The following is a 21,042-nucleotide window of genomic DNA, read 5'->3' on the forward strand; positions in this document are numbered from 1 at the left end:
AATATCTCCTCTTCATAGAGCCCTTCCCGGTGGTCCTAAGTAGTTGAGCGCTGGTTTCCAGCACCCTCCCTCTGCCACTCGATCTTGTCTTCATGTCTTCAGAGCATATAATACTCATCCGATTACCGGTTTATTGTCTTCCCCAACAGAACAGAAGTTCCACTTTTTTTTTTTTTAAGAATTAATCTTTTTTAGGGGCGCCTGGCTGGCCCAGTGGGTTAAGCGTCTGCCTTTGGCTCAGGGTATAATCCCGGGGTCCTGGACTCGAGCCCCACATCAGGCTCTCTGCTCAGTGGCCTGTCTGCTTCTCCCTCTCCCTCTGTGATCTCTCTTGCTCTTGTTCTCCCTGAAATAAAGAAATAAAGTCCTTAAAAAATAAGAATTAATCTTTTTTAGAGCAGTTTTAGGTTTACAACCAAATTGAGAGGGAGGTACAGAGATTGTCATACAGCCCCTGCCCCACACATGGAGTCTTCCGCATTATTACCATCCCTCGCCAGAATGATACATTGTTTCCAAGGATGAACGGACACTGACATAGGAGAATCACCCAAAGTCTCTAGTTTACCTTAGGGTTCACTCTCGTACATGCTATGGACAACTGTATGACACGTGCATTATAATATCATATAGAGTATTTTCACTGCCTACTTACATGCCCGCTCCCCACTCCCCCGCCACTGCCAACCGCAGGCTACCACTGAGTTTACTGTCTCCATTTTTGTGTTTTCCAGAATGTCATATAGCTGGAATCGTGCAGTGGGTAGGCTTTACAGCTTGTCTTCTTTCATTTAGTAATACACAAGATTCCTCCATGTCTTTCCACGGCTCTGTACCTCTTTTCTTTTGAACAATTGTCTGGACGGACCACAAGGGATCCATTCACCCATTGAAGCACATCTTGGACGGTTTCAAGTTTTGCCAATTACAAATAAAGCTGCTATCAGCTTCCTTGTGCAGGTTTTTGCGTGCGTGTAATCTTTCAACTCCTTTGGTTAAATACCAAAGAGCATGATTGCTGGGTCATACGGTAAGAGTATGTTTCGTCTTGCGAGAAACCAGCAAACTGTCTTCCAAAGTGGCTGTAGCATTTGCATTCTCCTTGGCAATGAATGAGAGTTCCTGTTGCTCCATATTCTTGCTGGCCTTTTAGATAGGGTATCATGTAATCATAATCTATTATAAATCAGACATTCTCAAGCTTGGCGCTATGGACACTTTGGACCAGATGCTTCTCTGGTGCAGGGGCTGCCCTGTCATCGTAGGGTAGCTAGCTAGTGGCATCCCTGGCCTCTGTGAACAAGACGCTAGCTGAACTCCTCTCCCTCCGTTGTAACAATCGAAATGTGTCGGACATGGCCACACGTCTCCTGGGGGCAGAAAACTGCTTATACATACATGTCCTCTGGGGAAGGGTGCAGTGAGCTGAATGGTGGCCCCAAAAAGATACGTCCACATCCTAATCCCAGGAACCTATGACTATTATCTGATATGATGAAAGATGCCATTAAATTAATTTTTTTATTATTTAAAGATAGATTGATTTATTTATTTGACAGTGGGAGAGAAAGCACACAAGCAGGGAGAGCAGCAGGCAGAGGGAGCTGAGCAGGGTCCCCACTGAGCAGGGACCCTGATGTGGGACCTGATCCTAGGACCCTGGGATCGTGACCTGAGCTGAAGACAGATGCTTAACCAACTGAGCCACCCAGGCGCCCCTAAATTAAGGATCTTGAAAGGAGGTGCTTTTTCTGGATTATTCCGGTGGGCTCTAAATGCCATCAACAAGCGATCTCATACCAGCGAGGCAGAGGGAGAAGAGACAGAGCAGCCCAGAAGAGAAGGCGCTGGGAGGGCAGAGGCTGAGAGCAGATGTTGCAGCTACAATTCCAGGAATGCCAAGGAACTCAGGTCGCCATGACACATGGGGGGGGGAGGGCAAGGGACAGATTTTGTGAGGGCTTCTGCAGGGAGTGTGTCCCTACTGACATCTTAACGTCAGGCTTCTGGCCTCCTGAACTGTGAAAGGATCCATTTCTGCCGTCCGTCCCCAGATTTGTGGCACTTGTTAACCCCAGCCACGGGAAACTACTCGGGAAGACACATGTCATCAGTGAGTGGGTTTCAACATCCAGCGTTCTAACGCAAGGGTCACGTTGCCGTAGGAGAATTTATGGAAGTGGTCGCTGATGTTGGAAGACAGTGATCTCATTTGCAGATCACACGAAGCTGGCAAAGTTAGCAAAAAACAAAACAAGAACAACTTTGGCCAGTGGACTCCAGACCCCAGAAGATGTCCGTAGGGCAGTGGACAGAAGCGAACGTCAGGCTCTCTTGATGGCACACTCAGTCCCACACGGAAAGGGCCAGGATGACGTGGCTTAGTGGTAGCAAGACAAAAAAAAAAAAAAACAAAAAAACGTTGGGGATTTCATCAACAGATTCAGGATGACTCAACATTGTTTGGGCCACCTGAGGCCACAACAGAACAGTGGTTGTCAACGTGATGAGATTATAATGATTTGTTTCTGTTCCTAAATTTCCAGAGTTGCTCTGATGTAGTTCTAAGGCTTTGTTACACAAAGGTCGAAGAGGGTTTTTTTTTTTTTTAAAGATTTATTTATTTGAGAGAGAGCGAGCAGGGGGGAGGGGCAGAGGGAGAGGGAGAGAATCTCCAGCAGACTCTGCACTGAGCACAGAGCCCGACGCAGGGCTCAATCCTGCCACCCTGAGACCTAGACCTGAGCAGACACCAAGAGCCAGACGCTCGACCGACTGTGCCACCCAGGTGCCCCTTGAAGAGGGATTCTGTGTCTCAGGCAATGCTTCTGAGAAGAACTAGGATTTCAGGGTGCTCGAGGTTTCAGCTCTGAGCCCCACAGCCCTTTCAAAGTCGGGTCCATGGGCACCCGATGGGTCCCCGAGACCATTTCTGGAATCTAGGAGGTCAAAACTGCTTTCGTACTGAAGACATCGTTTGCATTTTCACTGACATATGTGCGGGTACAAAAGCCATGATGGGTAAAACTGCAGTAGCATAAAATTGTCCACTGAATTCTTCAACCCTCTGCTCAGAGCGCACGCAGGAAAGAAATGGCTAGTTTTACTTAAGGATGTCCTCCACGAAGCAGTTCCAGTCGTTAACATTATGGTCGCAACCTTTGCGTGCACAATTTTTTAGTATCCGATGTGACAGGATGAGAATACGCATAGATCTTCGGCTGAGTTCCGAAGTGCAGCCGTCACCACCGGGCAGAATTCCTATGCTGCTCTCTGATTTGCCGGCGAGCTAGCTGGGCCATTGGTTTTCTTTTCTTTTTTTTTTTTTTCATGGAACACCATCTTTACTTGAAAACTATGGTTATTCAGACTGGAGAATTTGGCAGATAATTTTTTGAAACCGAGCAAAGGAAACCTGTCATTTCAAAGGAAACACATGACAGTATTTGCTGCCAGTGATGAAATTGGAGCTTTTAAGTGAAAATTCGAATTTTAGAAAAACTCTTCTCTGCCACCATGCTCTTGACAGCTTCCCAGGACTTAAAGTTTTCTGATGAGCTCACAAATGATATTAATGAATATGATTTTTTTTTTTAAAGATTTTATTTATTTATTCGACAGAGATAGAGACAGCCAGCGAGAGAGGGATCACAAGCAGGGGGAGTGGGAGAGGAAGAAGCAGGCTCATAGCGGAGGAGCCTGATGTGGGGCTCGATCCCATGACGCCGAGATCACGCCCTGAGCCGAAGGCAGACGCTTAACCGCTGTGCCACCCAGGCGCCCCAGAATATGATTTTTTTTGATATCATGTAATGAAATAGGTCAACATTTGGAAGATCTGCATAACTTTTGTGAGCCAGTATGTTCCAGAACGACTGACACATGTTATTACAGAACCATGCGTGGGTAAAAGATCCATTCAAAATGCAAGAAAGGCCAATGGATTTTAATTTAATGGTGGATTAAAGTTTATTGATACAGTTTCAGATCTCATACGGCAGCTAACCTTTAGAAAACATCCCTTGTCAAATTTTGTTGCAGTATCAAAGAAGAATATCTGAAATTATCTAAAAAGGGTATAAAAATACTCCTCCTTGGGCTCCTGGGTTGCTTAGTCAGTTGGGCATCTGTCTTTGGCTCAGGTCATGGTCTCAGGGTCCTGGGATCGAGTCCCGCATCGGGCTCCTTGCTCAGCAGGGAGCCTGCTTCTCCCTCAGCTCCTCTCCCTCCCCCCTCATGCTCTGTCTCTCTAATAAATAAATAAAATCTTTAAAAAAAATACTCCTCCTTTTCCAACTTCATATTATGAGGCCAGATTTTTTTCCATATACTTTGACCAAAACAACACATCGCGACAGATTGAATGAAGAGGCTGATGTGAGAATCCAAGCGTCTTCTATAAAACCAAACATTAAGGAGATTTGAAAACCTGTAAAGCCACGCTACTCTTCCCAGTAATATTTTTTGGTTTGGAATATATAGTAGTTTTTCATTAAAAGTGTTATTTACATTGACATGTGATGAGTTCATTGTTGCTATTTTTATTTTTATTTCTTAAAGATTTTTTATTTGTGAGATTATTTGTGAGAGAGTGATAGAAAGCACGGGCGGGGCGGTGGGGCGGATGGGGAGAAGGAGAAGCAGATTCCCAGCTGAGCAGGGAGCCTGACTCAGGGCTCGATCCCAGGCTCCTGGGATCCTCATACGTATCTGAGCCGAAGGCAGATACTTAACCGACTGAGCCACCCAGATGCCCCGACTGTTGCTATTTTCAAATGAACTAAATAGATGTTTAAAATTCATTGGTTTAATTTCTAATATGGTTAGTACCAATAGATACAACCCACATAAAGAAAAGTTTTTTGGGCCCTTGATAATGTTTAAGAATATAAGGGAGGCTTAAGACTAACGAGGCTGAGGGGCGCCTGGGTGGCACAGCGGTTAAAGCGTCTGCCTTCGGCTCAGGGCGTGATCCCGGCGTTACGGGATCGAGCCCCACATCAGGCTCCTCCGCTATGAGCCTGCTTCTTCCTCTCCCACTCCCCCTGCTTGTGTTCCCTCTCTCGCTGGCTGTCTCTATCTCTGTCAAATAAATAAATAAAATCTTTAAAAAAAAAAAAAAAAAAGACTAACGAGGCTGAGAACTGTTGCTCTCTCTGTGTGCTGGAAGTGGGGAGACACGCCCCGCAGAGATTTCAGTGGCTGTGATATTGGAGAAGATTTTCAGTATCCAAAGGTCTGGGGCATGCCAGGACACGGCCTCAGTGGCAAAGAGCAAGACTTTGCACCTTGCATCCTCTCCCACCAAGAACAGGACACAGTACGCAGTGGGCCTGTTTCAAATTCGGAGCATGGACAATCCTTAGCAATTCTGTTCTGACCCATTGATCCTGTGATCGAGGGGCTGCCAGTTCTGAGTGGGGCCCAGAGTGGAAGGGTCTGTGGCCATTCCGGGCAGTGGTGCAGGCCGCTCTCCCAACGTGGCCGTGAGACGTGGACAGTCCCATCATGCCAGAGATGCCAAGATGGATAAGGACGCTGTGTGGAGTCTCTGGAAGGTTCTAAAGGGGGAGAATTTGCAGCACAAGCCTCTAGAGCCCTGGAGCAAATCTATAATTCCTGCAGCAAAGAACCACTTGTCATTCGGAAACCATCTCCTGCTGCGCGCCACCAGGCCCTGAGAGAGACTGGTGCCTGATGGCCAGTCACCCAGGACTAGCCACCTGAGGGCTGTTCATAAGCTGGGTATTATCCCCCACGCTGGGTTGTAAGGGACTCACTGGACACCACAGCGTCAGGCCCCGACAGGCCCAGAAGGTGCAAAGAAATGATAAGAACAGAGGGTCTTGACCTCTGTTGCGTTCATGTTTCTCTTCGAACACATACCTCTGGCTTCCATGGAGCCGTCATTGATGGAGGAGGAAAACGTGAGGCCTGGTTCTCAAATGGGACAGCTCAGTAGGCAATTCCTCACTGGAGACGGAAGTCCTCCCGGGGCGGGGGGCAGAGGTGTGAAAGTACCTTAGGTCACCTGCTGCCTGGGGAAGGAAGAGGGGCTGAAGGCATGGTTGTGCACGAGCCCCTGGGCAAGGCCTGGGCACCACGCACCCAACTCTCTGTCTTATGTTGATGCCCGGCAGAGAAGCTCTGCCCACGGGAGGCTCCAGCCAGGAGTGGGCGGGCTGCCTTTCCTGTGGGTGTCAGGGCAGCGGGAGGCAGGAACGGGGGCTGTCCCTGGGGAGGACCGTACTGAGAACTATCTCGTAAGTCTGACATCGAGTACTACTCGCTAGAGTGGGGCCAACACAGGGATGTGCCCTTTTACTGACTGTCCTTCTCCTCCTTTGTCACCCCTCCGTGTTCCTCTCTGTTCCCTGGGATGGCATTCCCTGGTGACCCATCTGCAAGCAAGGCTCTTCTGAGAGGGGCAGGCGGAGCCCCTGTTTACCAGTGTGACGTCTCCTTGGCTCTCCTAGTACCTGGGACCCAACTCTACTTCTTTACTTATATAATTTAAATATTTGTTGTGTCTATTGTTTGTGATGTGACTCTCCCGCCAAGGACAGCAACACTGTCTGTTTTGTTCAGTGCTGTGTCCCCGGCACCTAGAACACATGACATCTGTGTTGAATGAGTGACCAAGTGACAACGGTTAATGGATGTACATTGAGGCTCTGGACCTCAAGGAAGACAGGGAGCTGGCTGTGGCTGCTGGGGACTGTTTCAGGACTCTGGAGACAGGAGTTGGGCTTGACTCGAGCTGGGGCAGGGCTGGTCCAAGATTCAGAGCCCCATAGAGCCAGAACCTTCCTGCCAGAGAGGCCGTGGTTCAGACAAAGCATTCGTGCCAAAGGCCGAACATGCTATGGTTAAGAGCTCGGGGCCTTTGGGTGGACACACCTGAGTTCGGAGCCTTGCTCTACTCCACGTCTTGGCGGTGGGACCTTGAGCAAACCACCTAACTTCAGTTTCCTGATCTGCATGGGCGTGTTAGGGACAGCACCTGTTTCCTTGCGCTGCTCCGAGAATCGGGGCGGACCCCACACAAAGCGTGGGGCACAGTAGGGTGCGCTCACTGTCAGCACGAGGCTTTCCCCTGTGCCGCACGTTGGGGGAGGCAGTCCTGGGGCTCCCCTTCCCTCTGGCCATAGAGGTAGACTTACATCACTCCACTTTGCTGGGCCGATGTCAGGAGAGAGACACAGTCTGGATGAAAGATGCCTGGGCTCCCCACAGCTTGGGGGAGAACCAAGTGTCCTTGCAAATTGAGTTCAGAAGGGCTTGGCTCTGGAACGCCTGGCTGGCTCAGTGGGTAGAGCATGGGACTCTTGATCTTGGGGTTGTAAGTTCAAGCCCCACGTTGGGCATAGAGTTCACTTAAAAAAAAATCTTAAAAAAAAAAAAAAGGTCTTGGCTCCAAAGAGTTATAAATAAAAATGAGCTCATTAAGGGGCGCCTGGGTGGCTCAGTCAGTTGAGCACCCGACTCTTGATTTCGGCTCAGGTCATGATCTCAGGGTTGTGAGATTGAGCCCCTCATTGGACTCCATGATGGGCGTGGAGCCTGCTTAAGACTTAAGAGTCTCTCTCTCCCTCTCCCTCTGTCTCCCCCCCGCCCCCTCTTCTCATTGAGTTGGGTACCCACCCGGGGGGATCTTCCAGCTTCCTGTTCAGAGCTTCAAATCCATGAAACATGGGTGACTGAGGTGTGTCACATCAGTTCCCAGGGACACTCCCCCATGCTGTCCTGCCTCGAGTTACCCTGTGCCCTCTGCCAGGAAACCTAGCATCGTTCTCTTTGTCCTTCATTTCTTTTCCTTTCCTGTCCTGACTTCTTGTGGCTTTTTTTTTTTTTTAAGATTTTATTTATTTGCCAGAGAGAGAGAGGTAGAGGGAGAAGCAGGCTCCCCAATGAGCAAGGAGCCCGATGCGAGGCTCGATCCCAGGACCCTGAGATCATGACCTGAGCTGAAAGCAGATGCTTAACGGACTGAGCCACCCAGGTGTCCCTTCTTGTGGCTCTTCAACCCATTCCGTTTGATCGTTCTGCTGGTTTATCATACACATTTAATTGAACAAAGTCAGAAGCTAGTCAACGTTTTACGCTTCTGACAAATAATAGACCTTTCCAACTCTGCTCACTCCTTAGTAATTCATGTCATCGTCTTCTGGTTCCTTATTTTTATCTTGTTTTTTTCTAGCCCCACAAATTACATTATTGTCATCATCGCTTATGTAATTCACCTCCATGATGACATATTTCTTTGCTCACCGTTCCTACTTGAATCTTATACTTCCCTTCTGGGATTATTTTCCTTGTTCCTGAAGAATATCCTTTAAAATTTCCTTAGGTGAGGGTCTGCTGGTTGTAAATGCTCTCCATTTTTATCTGCAAATCATTCTCTACAACCTCATTCTTCTTTTTTTTTTTTTTTTTCCGAGTCTATAACAAAGCCATTCTGGTGTGTGCGTGTGTTTTGATTGAGGCATAATTGATACATCCTGTTCGTTTCAGGCACACACGCTAAGGATCTGACACTCAGACGCTGTGCAAAGGGATCACCACGGGAAGCGAGCCACCATTCACACCGTAACAAGCTACAAAATGTTTTTTATTTTCCTTGTGATGAGAATGTCCAAGCTCCACCCTCCTGGCAACCTTCATGTCTGCGCCACGTTACCCTGACTCGGGTCACCCTGCTGCACACCACATCCCTATGACCTGTGCATTTCTCAGCTGGAGTCTATACCGCCCGACCCCCTTCATGCAGTTTGCCCACCCCTGCCTCCCCCAGCAGCCACCGCTCTGTTCTCCGTATCCACGAGTTTTGTTTTGTTTGTTTTGGCTGTTCGATTCCACATATCAGTGAGATCACATGGTATTTGTCTTTCTCTGTCTGACTTATCTCACTTAGCATAACACCCTCTAGGTCCATCCATGTTGTTGCAAATGGCAAGATCTCATTCTTTTTTATGGATGAGTAATAACCCATTGCACACGTCCACCACAATTTCTTTAACTGTTCCTCCATAGATGGACATTCAGGTGTTTCCGTATCTTGGCTTTGGTAAATAAGGCTGCAAAGAATATGGAGCCACATATGTCTTTTTGAGTTAGTGTTTTCCTTTTCTTCAGATTAATACTCCAAAATGGAATTGCCAGATCATATGGTATTTCTCTTTGTAATTATTTGAAGAAACTCCATACTGTTTTCTGTAGCGGCTGCACCAATTTCCATTCCCAGCAACAGTGTACAAGGATTCCCTTTTCTCTACGTCCTCGCCAGCATTTGTTATATTTTGTCCTTTTGATAATAGCCATTCTGACAGGTGCGAGGTAATACCCCGTCGTGGTTTTAATTTGCATCTTCCTGATGATTAGTGATGTTGGGCATCTTTTCCTATGCCTGTTGGCCATCTATATGTCTTCTTTGGAAAACCGTCTTTTCAAATCCTCTGCCCATTTTTTAATCAAAAAATTTTTTTGCTATTGAATTGTATGAGTTCTTTACATATTATGGCTATTAACCCCTCATCAGACATATGATTTGCAAATCTATTCTCCCTTTCTGTATATTGTTCAATCTCATTCTTGGAACATGTTCAAGGTCGACTGTTATTTTCTTAGCACTTTGAGATGGTATTCCATTGTCTTCCAGCTTCTATTGCTAACATGAAAAAGTTAGCCGTAAGTCTACTTTGTAGTTGGTCTTTCCAGGAAGTAGCAATTTTGTTACCACAACTGATTGGTGTAGATCTATTGACTGATGTGTGTATGAAAACATTTTTATTCTCTTTATTGTTATTTCTACACCCCCCCCAGTTTTATCAAGAGAGATTTCTTTTTATTTAACAGGAGGGGGTTGAGGAAGCTTCTGGAATCTGGAGGGCTATGTATTTCATCAATTCTGGATTTGACCTATTCACCTCGTTCCATCCTCTGTCTCTTAACTTCTGTTTCATAGTCTTCTCTTGGAGACTTCTTTGTGCAGCATTCTGGGTAAGCTCTCCAGACCTGCTGTCCAGCTCACTAGTGTTCTCTTTTGCTATGTTAATCTGCTGCTTAATCTGTCCATTAGATTGCTAGTTTAGAAGATTATATTTTTCATTTATAGAAGTACTGTTTTTTTTTTTTTTCAAATCTTCCTGGTCACTTAGTTCCTTATCTATAGTCTCTTATTCCTTATCTACAGCCTCCATTACCAACTCTACTTTTTTAAGCATATGAGACATCCTGGTTTTATATTATGTGTACCGTAAGGCCCATAGCTAAAGTGTTTGAAGGCCTGGGTCTGTTGCTTACTGCTTTGTGTGCAGTTCTCACTTACAGTGCCTTGTGATGGTTACTTTTATGTGTCCGCTTGATTGATCCATAGGGGTCCCAGATATCTGGTTAAACATTATTCTGGGTGTGTTAGTGAGGGTGTTTCTAGATGAGATTAGCCTTGGGTCAATCGGCTGGGTAAAGCAGATTGCCCTCCCCACTGTGGATGGGTTTTGTGCATTGAAGGCCTGGATAGAATAAAAAGCAGTAAGAAAGAATTGTCTCTCTCTGCCTGTGTTCAGGTTAGGACACCAGTCTCCCCCCTACCTTTTGACTCAGCCTCTGACTGAAACTTACATCATTGGCTTTCCTGGTTCTCGGGCCTTTGGACCTGTACTGAAATGATACTCCCAGCTCTCCTGAGTTTCCAGCTTGCCGACTGAGATCTTAGGACTTTGTTTCCAAAATCACTTGAGACAATTCCTTACTTTATTTTTTTCATATAAGGGCTCCTGGGTTGCCCATTTGGTTGAGCACCCAGCTCTTGGTTTTGGCTCAGGTCATGATCTCATGCGTCGTGGGATCAAGCCCCACATCGGACTCCATGCACAGTGGGGGGTCTTCTTGAAGATTCTCTCCCCCTATCCCTCCCCTACTTTCTCTCTCTCTCTCTCTCAAATAAATAAATCTTTTTAAAAAATCTTATATAAATTCCATTAATTCTGTTTCTCTGGAAAACCCTGATGAGTACACTTGGGTCCTGTGTTTTATTCTTTCTTCGTTTCTTTGTTTCTTTCTTTCTTTTTGTGCATGTGAGCTGACTTTCCCAGGAGCTTTTCTGTGGGAATTCTTTGAGGCTTCAGTTTAAGATGAGTTACTTTACTTCAGAGAGGATTTTTGGATTTGCTTCCACAAAGTGCCCCGGGAACAACTATCTGCTTTAAATTCTCCTGTTGTTCTTTACTTGTTTGCAGTGGTGGTGTTTTTGCCTCACAGGTAGTGGGAATTCCCTCTCGGACCCACTTGCAGGTGGACTTGTGGTTAAGAGCATTTTGGGTTAGCATTTCTTTTTCTTCCACTCAGAGTCAGTGCTGAGCCAAGCACACTGTCTGTCAGGTCCCTTTGAGAGGTTTTTTTCTTTCTTAGTTCATTCACTGTGGGTGTCGTTTTTTCCTTGTTTTGCTGTGGGGGGGTGGTTTCTGATTTTATTTCTCATTTGCTCAGGCTCTAGGTTTTGTCCTATTAAACTGAAGTTCTTGGCCTCCTGGGATCAGCAGGTCCCTCAGGGCAACCCCTGCTTCCGCTCTCAATGATCTCTTTGAATTTGCCCTTTCTTGTCATTTTGGGCTCTGATAATTATCCTTACTTTCTTGCCACCTCAACTTGGCATTTCTAAAGATTTTTCCAAATATTTTTATCCCCCCCTTTTGTGTGTGTTTTGTATCAGGAGAATTTACAGTCTCTGCCGTTTATCATGTTGTCAGAAATGGAGATCTAGCCAACCTCGCCAGCCCATTCAGCCGCGTTTCTCTTAGGATGAGGCTCTCCTTGTGTTCATCCTACCCTGGCCTGTAGTTTGGGAACTCCGTGCTCCTTGAGGGCAGGAATATGGTTTCCTGTCTTTGCCTTCCACAGAGCCCATTCCAGAGCTCCCCACACCAAAGCCTTCCTAAGTGTCAGTTCAACAGAAGTGAACCCAGGGGATGGAAGCCCCCATCTGCTGCCTGTGCTACCAGGGACCTTCCACAAGAGGGCAGCCTCCGCCGGTGCCGGAGTCAGATCTACCCCACGGGTCTGGGCAGGGTTTACCGTGGAGGGGCCTGGCTCTCTGTGGCTCCCAAAGGGGCAACGTCAGATGCCCCCTTGGGCTGGACATAGTGGAGAAATCCTCCCCATTCCACATATGGGGAAATGAAGTCAAACAGGAAGGAAGGAAGTGTCAGGCCAGGACAGATAAATCTGAGATGAGGTCATGTGGGGAAGGGCCAGGACGGAACCAGTCTCCTCTGGACTCAGTGTCTTCGAGGATTCTGCTTACACAACCAAATTAAGTTTTCTGTTCCTTCATTCACCCAACAACATTCATTCGGCACCTACGGTGTGCCCCACAGGGAGTGCAGTGGTGAGTTAAACACACGGGCGCCTGGTTGGCTCAGTCTGTTGAACGTCCGACTCTTGGTTTCGGCTCAGGTCATGATCTCAGGGTTGTGAGATGGCGCTCTGACTCGGGCTCTGGGCTCAGTGCAGAGTCTGCTTGGGATTCTCTTCCTCTCCTTCTGCCCCTCCCCCCACTCATGCTTTTCCCCACTCCCCTCTACAATAAATAAACAAAATCTTTAAAAAATAAAAACCCACACTAGGTCCCTGCCTCCTTTAAAAAGTAAAAACCCACACAGGGTCCACTGCAGACCAGCTGAACAACTCAGCGTTTCCCAAGGAGCCCTGGCCTTTTGCTCCTGCTGTTCTTTCTGGCCCTTCCAGAGGTCTTCCACCATCTCTGCCTGTTGAAATCCTGCTTATTCTTGCTGGACCAGCTCCCATGCCTGACTCTCCCTGAGGAATGAACACCCAGCCCAGTGCCTGAACGTGGGGGTCCTGTAGCTTCCTGTGCCATCTCAGGGGACATCCCTAGCCTGTAAGGAGATGGGGGACAAACCATCTCTCAGGCCTTTCTCCACTTATAATTCTCTGAAGGGAATCTGAGCCTTTCTTCTCTCAAAAGTGCAAGACCACACTCTCCTTCCCAGCCATCAACACACCCGAGAACAAAGCAAGTCTTGGGATTTTATCCCAGAAGAGCTGGATCTCCGTGAACTGGGTCATGCGTCCACTCTTCCTGCATGTACTGACGGCATCTCCTATGTCTCAGGTCTCCAGAAAGGAAGCAGACCCTCACTTCCCTCTTCCTTAGGAGACACTTGGAGGAAGTGTGTATGTGTGTGTGTGTATGTCCTACTCTGTGACTTTTGGGGTTCAGCCAGGCTGGGTGGGCTCCCAGCAGAGGCAGCTGGGCTCTCTGTCTCAGCCCCTGTGATACCAGCCTGGCTTCCTGGAGACCAAAACCACAAGTAGAGCACAGAGGCGTGAGAGACACTCACAGGCTGGGTTTGGTCGCATGCGTGCAAAGGAGTGCTCTCTTTCTTGCAGAGAGAAAGTTATAAGCAGGAGCAGCAAAGGTCCGAGTGGGTGCGAGGAGCACATAGCAGCCACATCCCCTCCTGGCCCCAGGATGGCCCTTCCCGCTGGCGGACACTCATAATGGTCAGAGATGACGCCAAACATGTGGCTCTTCTCTGCGATCGTCGGATTGCTGACAGCAGCCCTCTCAGGTAGGACCCCTTTCCCACCTCCTGCCACTCGTGCTGGGTCCTGGCCTCTTGGCCCCCTTGCTGGTCATTTTCTCACTCACCTTTCTAAAGCCTTCTAGGCAAGACTGTCCTGGGAGGCCCCAGCTCTGGTAATGGCGACCGGGACCTGGAAAGGGTCCAGGAACTCCCTGGAAGGGCCGGGGTATACTTGGATGTTGCTAGAAGACTCCTGGGCATGAGATGATGTGGGCAGCAGGCGTGGTGTCTCCTCAGCAGGCTCCCAGGGTCTGAGGAGGGAGACGCCTCCCACCATAGGTTCGGGAACTCCCCAGCCCTATTTCTTGGCAACTCTCAGTAGGGAGCGGACTGCCTTTCAGAAAGGTAGGACCACTGGTGATTGTATTCTCAACCCCGAAGCTGAGGCTCTGGACTCACTAGGCTTCTACCGTTCACGGTAGAACTGTCCAGAAACAGAACTTGGGGAAGCCAATGGGCGTTGAGGATAGCCGTTGGCTCCGGTGCAGCCAGTAGGGGTAGTTTGGGGCACAAATGAATGGGCAAGCTCTTCCCCCCATCCTGAGCTCCCCCTGGGTGCCAAGGCCCTTCGAGACCTGGGCTGGGGCATCAGGTAGCCAGAAAGCTTGGGGCCTGGCTGTGCCCTTCGGATGCTGTTGGCCTCTGCTGCACGTGGGGTGCAAGCCGGCAGGAACTGTTGGGACCTCACATTTTGGGGATGGGGAGATGCATGGAAACAGAATTCTGGGCCAGGGAGTCTAGGCCCCCCTGGCAGTGGCGATATCAAGTGCTTTCTTTCACTTTGCTTTCAGAAAGAGACCAGAGAGGTCCCATCGGGAGGGGCATCCAAGCCGACTAGGAGAACTGGGGAGTGTTTTGGGGTGGCGGCAGCTCTTCTCTCTGCCTCTATCTAGAGGCACGTGCTCCTGACCCCACCCTGGTTCAGGGAAAGCCATGTGGCTCTGGGAGCGGGAACAGGTGTGCCTTCGGCTCCGCGTGGAGCGGCCTGGCTTCTCCCGCTCTGCCAAGAGCACCTGGAGCTTGGCCACCTTCTGCCCCTGAGCTAAGACAGACAGATGGTTGGAGGGGCGTCCCTCCTTCCCCATCTCCATCACCGCCACCCTCTGTCCTTTTCCATGAGGCCCAGCCGCCAGCCTCAGCTTGGAATGAAGTGTGGGACAGAGAGGTCTGCTGGCCGGCCCCGGGGCCCCGGGGACCTGGGCTCGAGTGGTGCCTGACAGCAGGTGGGAACCCAGGGCCCCAGCAGAGCTCAGGAGGGTGAGATGAAGGGGCTCCTGGAGCCAAAGTCCCTCCACCCGAGTCCTTTTCGTCCCCTCCTGACGCTCCCGTCTGGCCCACTCCACTCCCAGTACAGATATTTACTTCATGTTCCTGAAACTGCGTTTATAGGCAAGGGCCCCACTTGTTACTAATACTAGTTTAGTTTTGAAAGGAAACTTTATGTCACTATTGTAAGTGGAAAACTGACAGCATGTGTCATACATGAAAGGTGAAGGTAAACATAAAAATAAACCAATTTCTATCACATGCTAGCAAAAAGTTAAAAGGAGGCGAAGACCTTGGAGCCTGAAGCCCACAGCTGCGCTCTCTGTTGAAGGGGAGAGGTGGGATGGTGATACAGACACCCTGCCCCCAAACTGGCATTCTCTTCTTGACTTTCCAGGGGGACTGAGAGCCCCCGGAGCAGGGACTAGCTTCCCTGCCATGAGATTTCATAGCACTAAATGCTGCTTCCTTAAAGCCTCGAAGGTTCCTGGCGGTGCGTGTCCTCCTGCTGAGAAGTACGGCCTGGCAGCGAGGGCATCGCAGAGGAAACTGCTCAAAAGCCCCGGGAGTGGGAGGGGAAGACCAGAGTGAGCCGATGTGGGGCGGCTGTTCCCCCGGCCTGCAGAGCGGTCCTTCCCCTCCACCCAGGTCCGGCAGGCCCCGACCCGGGCAGAACCCAGCCCGAGGCAGGCAAAATGGACCCAGATCTGCTTGTGGGGTTCTCCTTGGCGAAATTGGTGTGTTGGGCAGAGCGGGTTGGGGAAAGGAAGTGAGGGCCTCCCAGGAGAGAAAGAAAAGGAAAGAAAGAAAAACAACAAAGAGGGAGGAAAGGGAGCTAGGAGACTGAAGCCCATGAGGGAGTTCCCCGAGAGCTGCGAGGGTCATCAGGCTGTGCCCTGGGGTCACAGGCGGGTGGAGGCTGGCCCTCCTGGGCCCTGGCAGGCCCGGCCACGGCCTCCCCTCGCCTGCTCTCCTTTGCAGTCCTAGCACCAGGCTCCATCCTGGGCCTCACCCAGCTATTTCTCTGGCCAGCCCAGCCTTGATTCTGGGCTGTTCTCTCCTCAGGCCTGGGTGTGTGCTGTTGAATGACCAGAGCGGGGACCACACTTTCCAATTCTGCTTGTGCTCCCTGGAGGCCTGGGTCCGGGACCAGTTCGTCCCCTTACCCTCCAGTTTTGTGCCTCAGTTTCCTGATCAGCCAACTGGGGACAAAGAGGTAGAGAGAATGAACTTGAAGCCCTTGGTTGGGGAGGACAAGGTGGGGTCAGGAGACCGGGGTATTGCCTGGGCCCGGCCTCTAATTCACCATGCATGCTTCTCTGATCTGGTTTTGCACCAGTGAAATGGGGCGCTTTGGGCAGAAAACCCCTAAGGGCTCGGTCAGATCTGACATTCTGTGTACAAAATAGTAACAAATAACCAGACCTTTCCCCCAAGGGCTTTGCCGAGGTCGGTGACTCGAATTCCATCTGGACCGCGGTCGGTGAGGTCCGGGGGCTGCCATTGGGCACCAGAAAGGCCATTTGTGGCTGCTCTAAAAAAAAAGTTTCTTAAATGAGCCAATTTCTAAAAATCTGGGTTTTTTTGCTTCTCTTGTAAATTCAATATCCAGAACTCATTTTTTTTATAAGTCCAGGAATTTTTAACTGTGACTCTCGGGGATCCTTTGATTAATATTTCATCAGATCAGGTCGAACGCAGTCAGCTTTCTTAAATAATAAATACCACTCACAAATGCAGCTTTTAATTAAGTGCCCTTGGATCTGTGATAGCCCAGACAGCGACCACCGAAATATGCATTTGAAACCTGGTAGTTTGAGTGGACAAGTGTTGGAAAGGTAACATACAGAGCAGATTTTGAAGATGGGTTCAGAAAAAGAACATAAAGTATCTCATTAATAATTTGTGAATTACATGTTGAAACGATATTTTGCATAGGTTGAGTTAAATACATTTTATTGTAACAATAAAGCTTGTCTATTCCTTTTCAACTTGTAAAAAAATGTGGCCACTAGAAAATCGTAAATGACCTCTGTGGCTTGTGTTGTTTCTACCGGGTAGCACTGCCTGAGATGATCTAAACGGCTTCTACAAATTTAATGAATCTGGTTCTCTTATAAATGCTCCAAATACCTCCAAGAAACAAGCCTTTTCCAAGGATTTCAGAGAATACTCTCCACTCTAAAAAACAAACGTTTAAACAGGGTGAAAATTAAGTTCTCTTAAATATTCTAATAATGTTTACAGACATTGCCAAATTCTCTGAAATTTTTCACTTAAAATTTCAACTAAAGTCGATGACTCGGTCACACACGTGAGCAATGCTAGCAGCCAAGTGTTCTTAGAACATCACAGATCCAGGCCTTTATGCATCAACACACAGCAATTGACCCAACTGACACTTAGCATAACTGTATCGTTGCTATGGGTTTTCATGTACTTCCACCATCTTCCTTTTTAAAATTCGAATCTTCTGGGGCTTCAAAGCCACTTACCGAGGAGAAGAGGATTGTCCCATAGCAGGTAACCTGGATGATACCCCGTAGAGGGGAGTGTCTCTGTCTTAGGGACTGAAATGAGGTCAGCTCTTTTATTGTTTTGCCGAAATGTAAGATATGATTGTCCTGTGTTGCTGATGGGTACGCCGTGTGCTTTTGCATAGCCTCTGCCCTCTGCTCCCGCGGGTCCCTCGACCCATAAATGACTTCAAGACCCAAGGTCTACAAACAATTCTCAAGGTCACCCCTGTCTCAGCCCAGGGGGCTTCAGCACTTGATTGGATCAAATGAAACAAATGTGTTTCCGATTCTCTTCTTCTTTCCCTGCTGGCAAGACTGCAACCGACAGATGTATAAATAATGTATGACCGGCATTTGTATATTTCTCCCGGCTCCGTCTGGCTCTCTGATCACAGGTCAATGACTGGTGGGGGCTTTAGCGTGGCGGTCACCACAGTGGTGATGTGGCACCAGGCAGCTCCCAGGATAACGTGGGTTATTACAGACAGTTCTAGAATGAGTAAGAAACACTGTCCACAGACTCCCTCTTTCGGTCTGTATTTATCGAGGCCCGTTCTGAGCTAGCCTCACTTTCTGATAGGAAGATTCAGGAATTAAATTGGGCCCCCAGCTGTTGATTCCAAGGCTGAAGAATCAGCTCTCTTCCTGAGGGCAGGGAGGGATTAAGCAGGTGGTCCCAACTGAGGCTTTGGGACAGGGCCTTGGAGGAAAAGACCACGCCGGCTCGACAGCCATGAAACCACCAACCACCACCCGTACTGATGCCCAGCTCTGCCCTGAGCAGACCCTGGTGGGCCTAGAATCCCCAGGCCCACCTCCTCTCTACTCACTGTGTCCTCAAGACCCTCCAGCCCACCCTCGGCACTGCTCCCACCCCACCCCCCACCCCTTGGCCACTGGGGCCAGGGCGACCAGAGTTACTCAGGCAGCACTTCCTGGGGGCCCTCGTTCCTGCCCCTTCCCAGTGTTTGAGAAAGCTGCCATCTATCTGACAATCTACTTAATACTCTCAAATGATGTTTTAAAGTATAAATACTTTCATTTTTACAAAAACCTTTATGTTGCTTCCTTAAAGATAGAGCCATTGTAAATCACCTTAATCGCAGTAATGGTGAAAATAACCATCATGGAAACAAAACAATGTTACTAAATTCAGATGTGTGGCTGCTTTCTCTTTGCTCAAAGGGAGGGTTTCTAGATGTCAGGCAGTAAGGACAAGCGCCCTGGGAGATTTTCTCCTCCAAGTCCTCAGAAAGGCAGAAAGGGAAATTTCCTTCACTTAGCTAATGTAAGACCATGTCAGTGACCACCTAAACCAATTTTCAAACCTTTGGGTATGCGTCTCACTCTTTGGAAGCACTGATCCAGAGAAAGGACAATGAGGACAGATAATCTGTTCCCCTTACCGGACACAGCCTGGGGAAGCCTTCTGCTCACCTTCCCAGGGGCCCCCTGGACAGTCCCTGGATTCCTGGTGAGCCTTGAAATCGGGGACGGTGCCCAGATTCACGCCGCACAATTTAGCTGGGAATTGAGCCACCGGGAGAAGGGACCTGGAGGAGGGGCGAAGTGGGGGTGGATTCTTAGAACTCACGCTGGCTCTCGATTGCTGGGTCATCTTGGGCAGGCTCATTCCTTTCTCTGTCCCAAGTTCCTTCACTGGAAAAATGAGCAAATTGAACACTAAAGACCCAGCCGAAACATCTTTGTACTCTATGTCTGTGCCTCAAGGCTTTTACTGTTTGTAGAGTGGGGCAGCCACACATCTGAGGTCCAGTTGTTAGAAACCAGCCCGGGGGGCCCCTGGGCGGCTCAGTCGGTTAAGTGTCTGCCTTCAGCTCAGGTCATGATCTCAGGATCCTGGGATCGAGCCCCGTGTGGGGCTCCCTGTTCAACACGGAGTCTGCTTCTCCCTCTCCCTCTGCCCCTCACCACAGGATGGAAGTTAATTTAGATAATGCATTGGAAAGGAAAGTGCCTGAACATAGCAGTGCTTTAAAATGCTAGCTTATAAATGTTACAGAGCGAGGAGAAAGATCTTGTATATGTGAATACAGGATTTGGTGGTTAACACGCAGTTTGCACAGCAAGCTCATTTACCCACATGACAACCCCATGTATAGATGAGGAAAGCAGGGGTTATCGAGGCTGAGAGATTGGCCCGAAGTCTGTAGCTAGTAAGTGCCAGGACTTCAGCTTAGGTGTCCCGACTAGTCGCTCTGACTCTTCCCTAGGGAGGAGTGGCCTGGCTTGTCTCCCAGCTGGCTGCCCTTGGGGCTTCACGCAAATACGAGGCATCTTCCCTGGCTACGACACCCCCCCTTGCAGCCAGAGGGACCTCTGAAGGTCCGGGGTCCCCTGGAAGCCTTCTCAGGGACAAATGGGGTCAAATGGGGCTGCTCTCACCAAGGCCCAGCCCTCGCGGGGTCTACAGTGCACTTACCTGCCTACCTGGGCCAGAAATGAATGAGGGTGAAGCTAGAGAGGTGCCATGAGCCTAGGGAAAGTCTGCTTGGCAGGAAGCTCCATCTAGTTCCATTTATTGAGCACCTGCTGTGTGCCAGGCCCTGTAGGACAGCGTGATGTGAGATATGAAGGTTTGCCCTTGAACACTTGAAGTGTTGTGGGGCAGATGATAAAAACACACAAGAGTCAACCTGGGATAGGTGTGATGACAGGTGCATTCCGATGACAGCCATAACCACCACCCACTGCAGGGGACTTACCGTTCTCTGAGCAGCAGCTAAGCTGCTCCCGCCCCGCCCTGACATTGGAGCAATCTCCCCATTTTACAGGTGGGTCAACTAAGGCTCAGAAAATTATGTATTTTGTCCCAGGCTGGTGGCTGATGCGGAGTTTAAATCCAGGTCTATCGGTCTTCAAAACCCGCATTCTCCATCACCGGGCTACACTGCCTCCAGGAGCTGGGAGTCCAAGGAGGGAGAGCTCCGGCCTCCTGGAGACAGGGCGGCTTCCCTGACAGGGGAGCACGGATGTCTCAGGGGGCTAGACAGACAGAGAAGGATGGCACAAAGACATTTTTAAAAATGAGTGCATGCAAAAACTGCTGCGGTCTGAGTAAAGTGTATATAGGTTAGTTGTGTTACATCAATATCAACTTCCTGGTTTTGGTAATTTACTCTAGTTAGTTACCGAATATGTCACTATCGGGGAAGCTGGGCGATAGCTGCATGGGCCTTCTCTGTGCTGTTTTGCAACTTCTTGTGAGTCTGTGATTTCAAGATAAAAAGTTAAAGGCGGGGGGGGGGGGGGGGGGAGCATTCCACGTGGAAGGACTGATTTGAGCAGAAGCCTGGAGGTCAGACCGGCAAGGCGAAAATGCAAAGGGGCTAGCGGCAGGGAGGGGCTGACGGCCGGCCCTGCTGGACCTGTAGGTCCTGTTTTCTTCCTCCTGACTCACCTGTTCTGCTGTGAGAGGAGGATGCGACGACGAGCTCAGTGACTGGCACACAGAAATTACACACATAAACCGTGTATTTCAAGAGGTTAGCTGGCCAAGGATAGCTGGGCAATCAAAGGGGTAACGGCCTCCCGGGCCACACTGTAAATTCGTAAGTCTGTCTTCTCACTGCAGCCCTACTACGTGTGAGTTATTACCTCCATTTTAGCGGTGAAGTCGCTGAGGCTCA

The 21,042-nt window shown here is 49.1% G+C and overlaps 1 protein-coding gene across 2 annotated transcripts in view; it reads left to right on the plus strand.

The window, feature by feature from the left end:
- Positions 1–13,379: 13,379 nt before the first annotated feature.
- The window catches only part of CD6 (CD6 molecule), a 38,205-nt gene continuing 30,542 nt past the window's right edge, over positions 13,380–21,042 (plus strand). For both annotated transcript variants that reach the window (XM_057317527.1, XM_057317528.1), the window contains exon 1: positions 13,380–13,592. In XM_057317527.1, the coding sequence (XP_057173510.1) occupies positions 13,532–13,592 (61 nt within the window). In that variant the 5' untranslated portion in view covers positions 13,380–13,531. The remainder of the gene's footprint in view (positions 13,593–21,042) is intronic.

Source organism: Ursus arctos, unplaced genomic scaffold, assembly GCF_023065955.2.
Source record: "Ursus arctos isolate Adak ecotype North America unplaced genomic scaffold, UrsArc2.0 scaffold_23, whole genome shotgun sequence".
Taxonomy (NCBI): Eukaryota; Metazoa; Chordata; class Mammalia; order Carnivora; family Ursidae; genus Ursus; species Ursus arctos.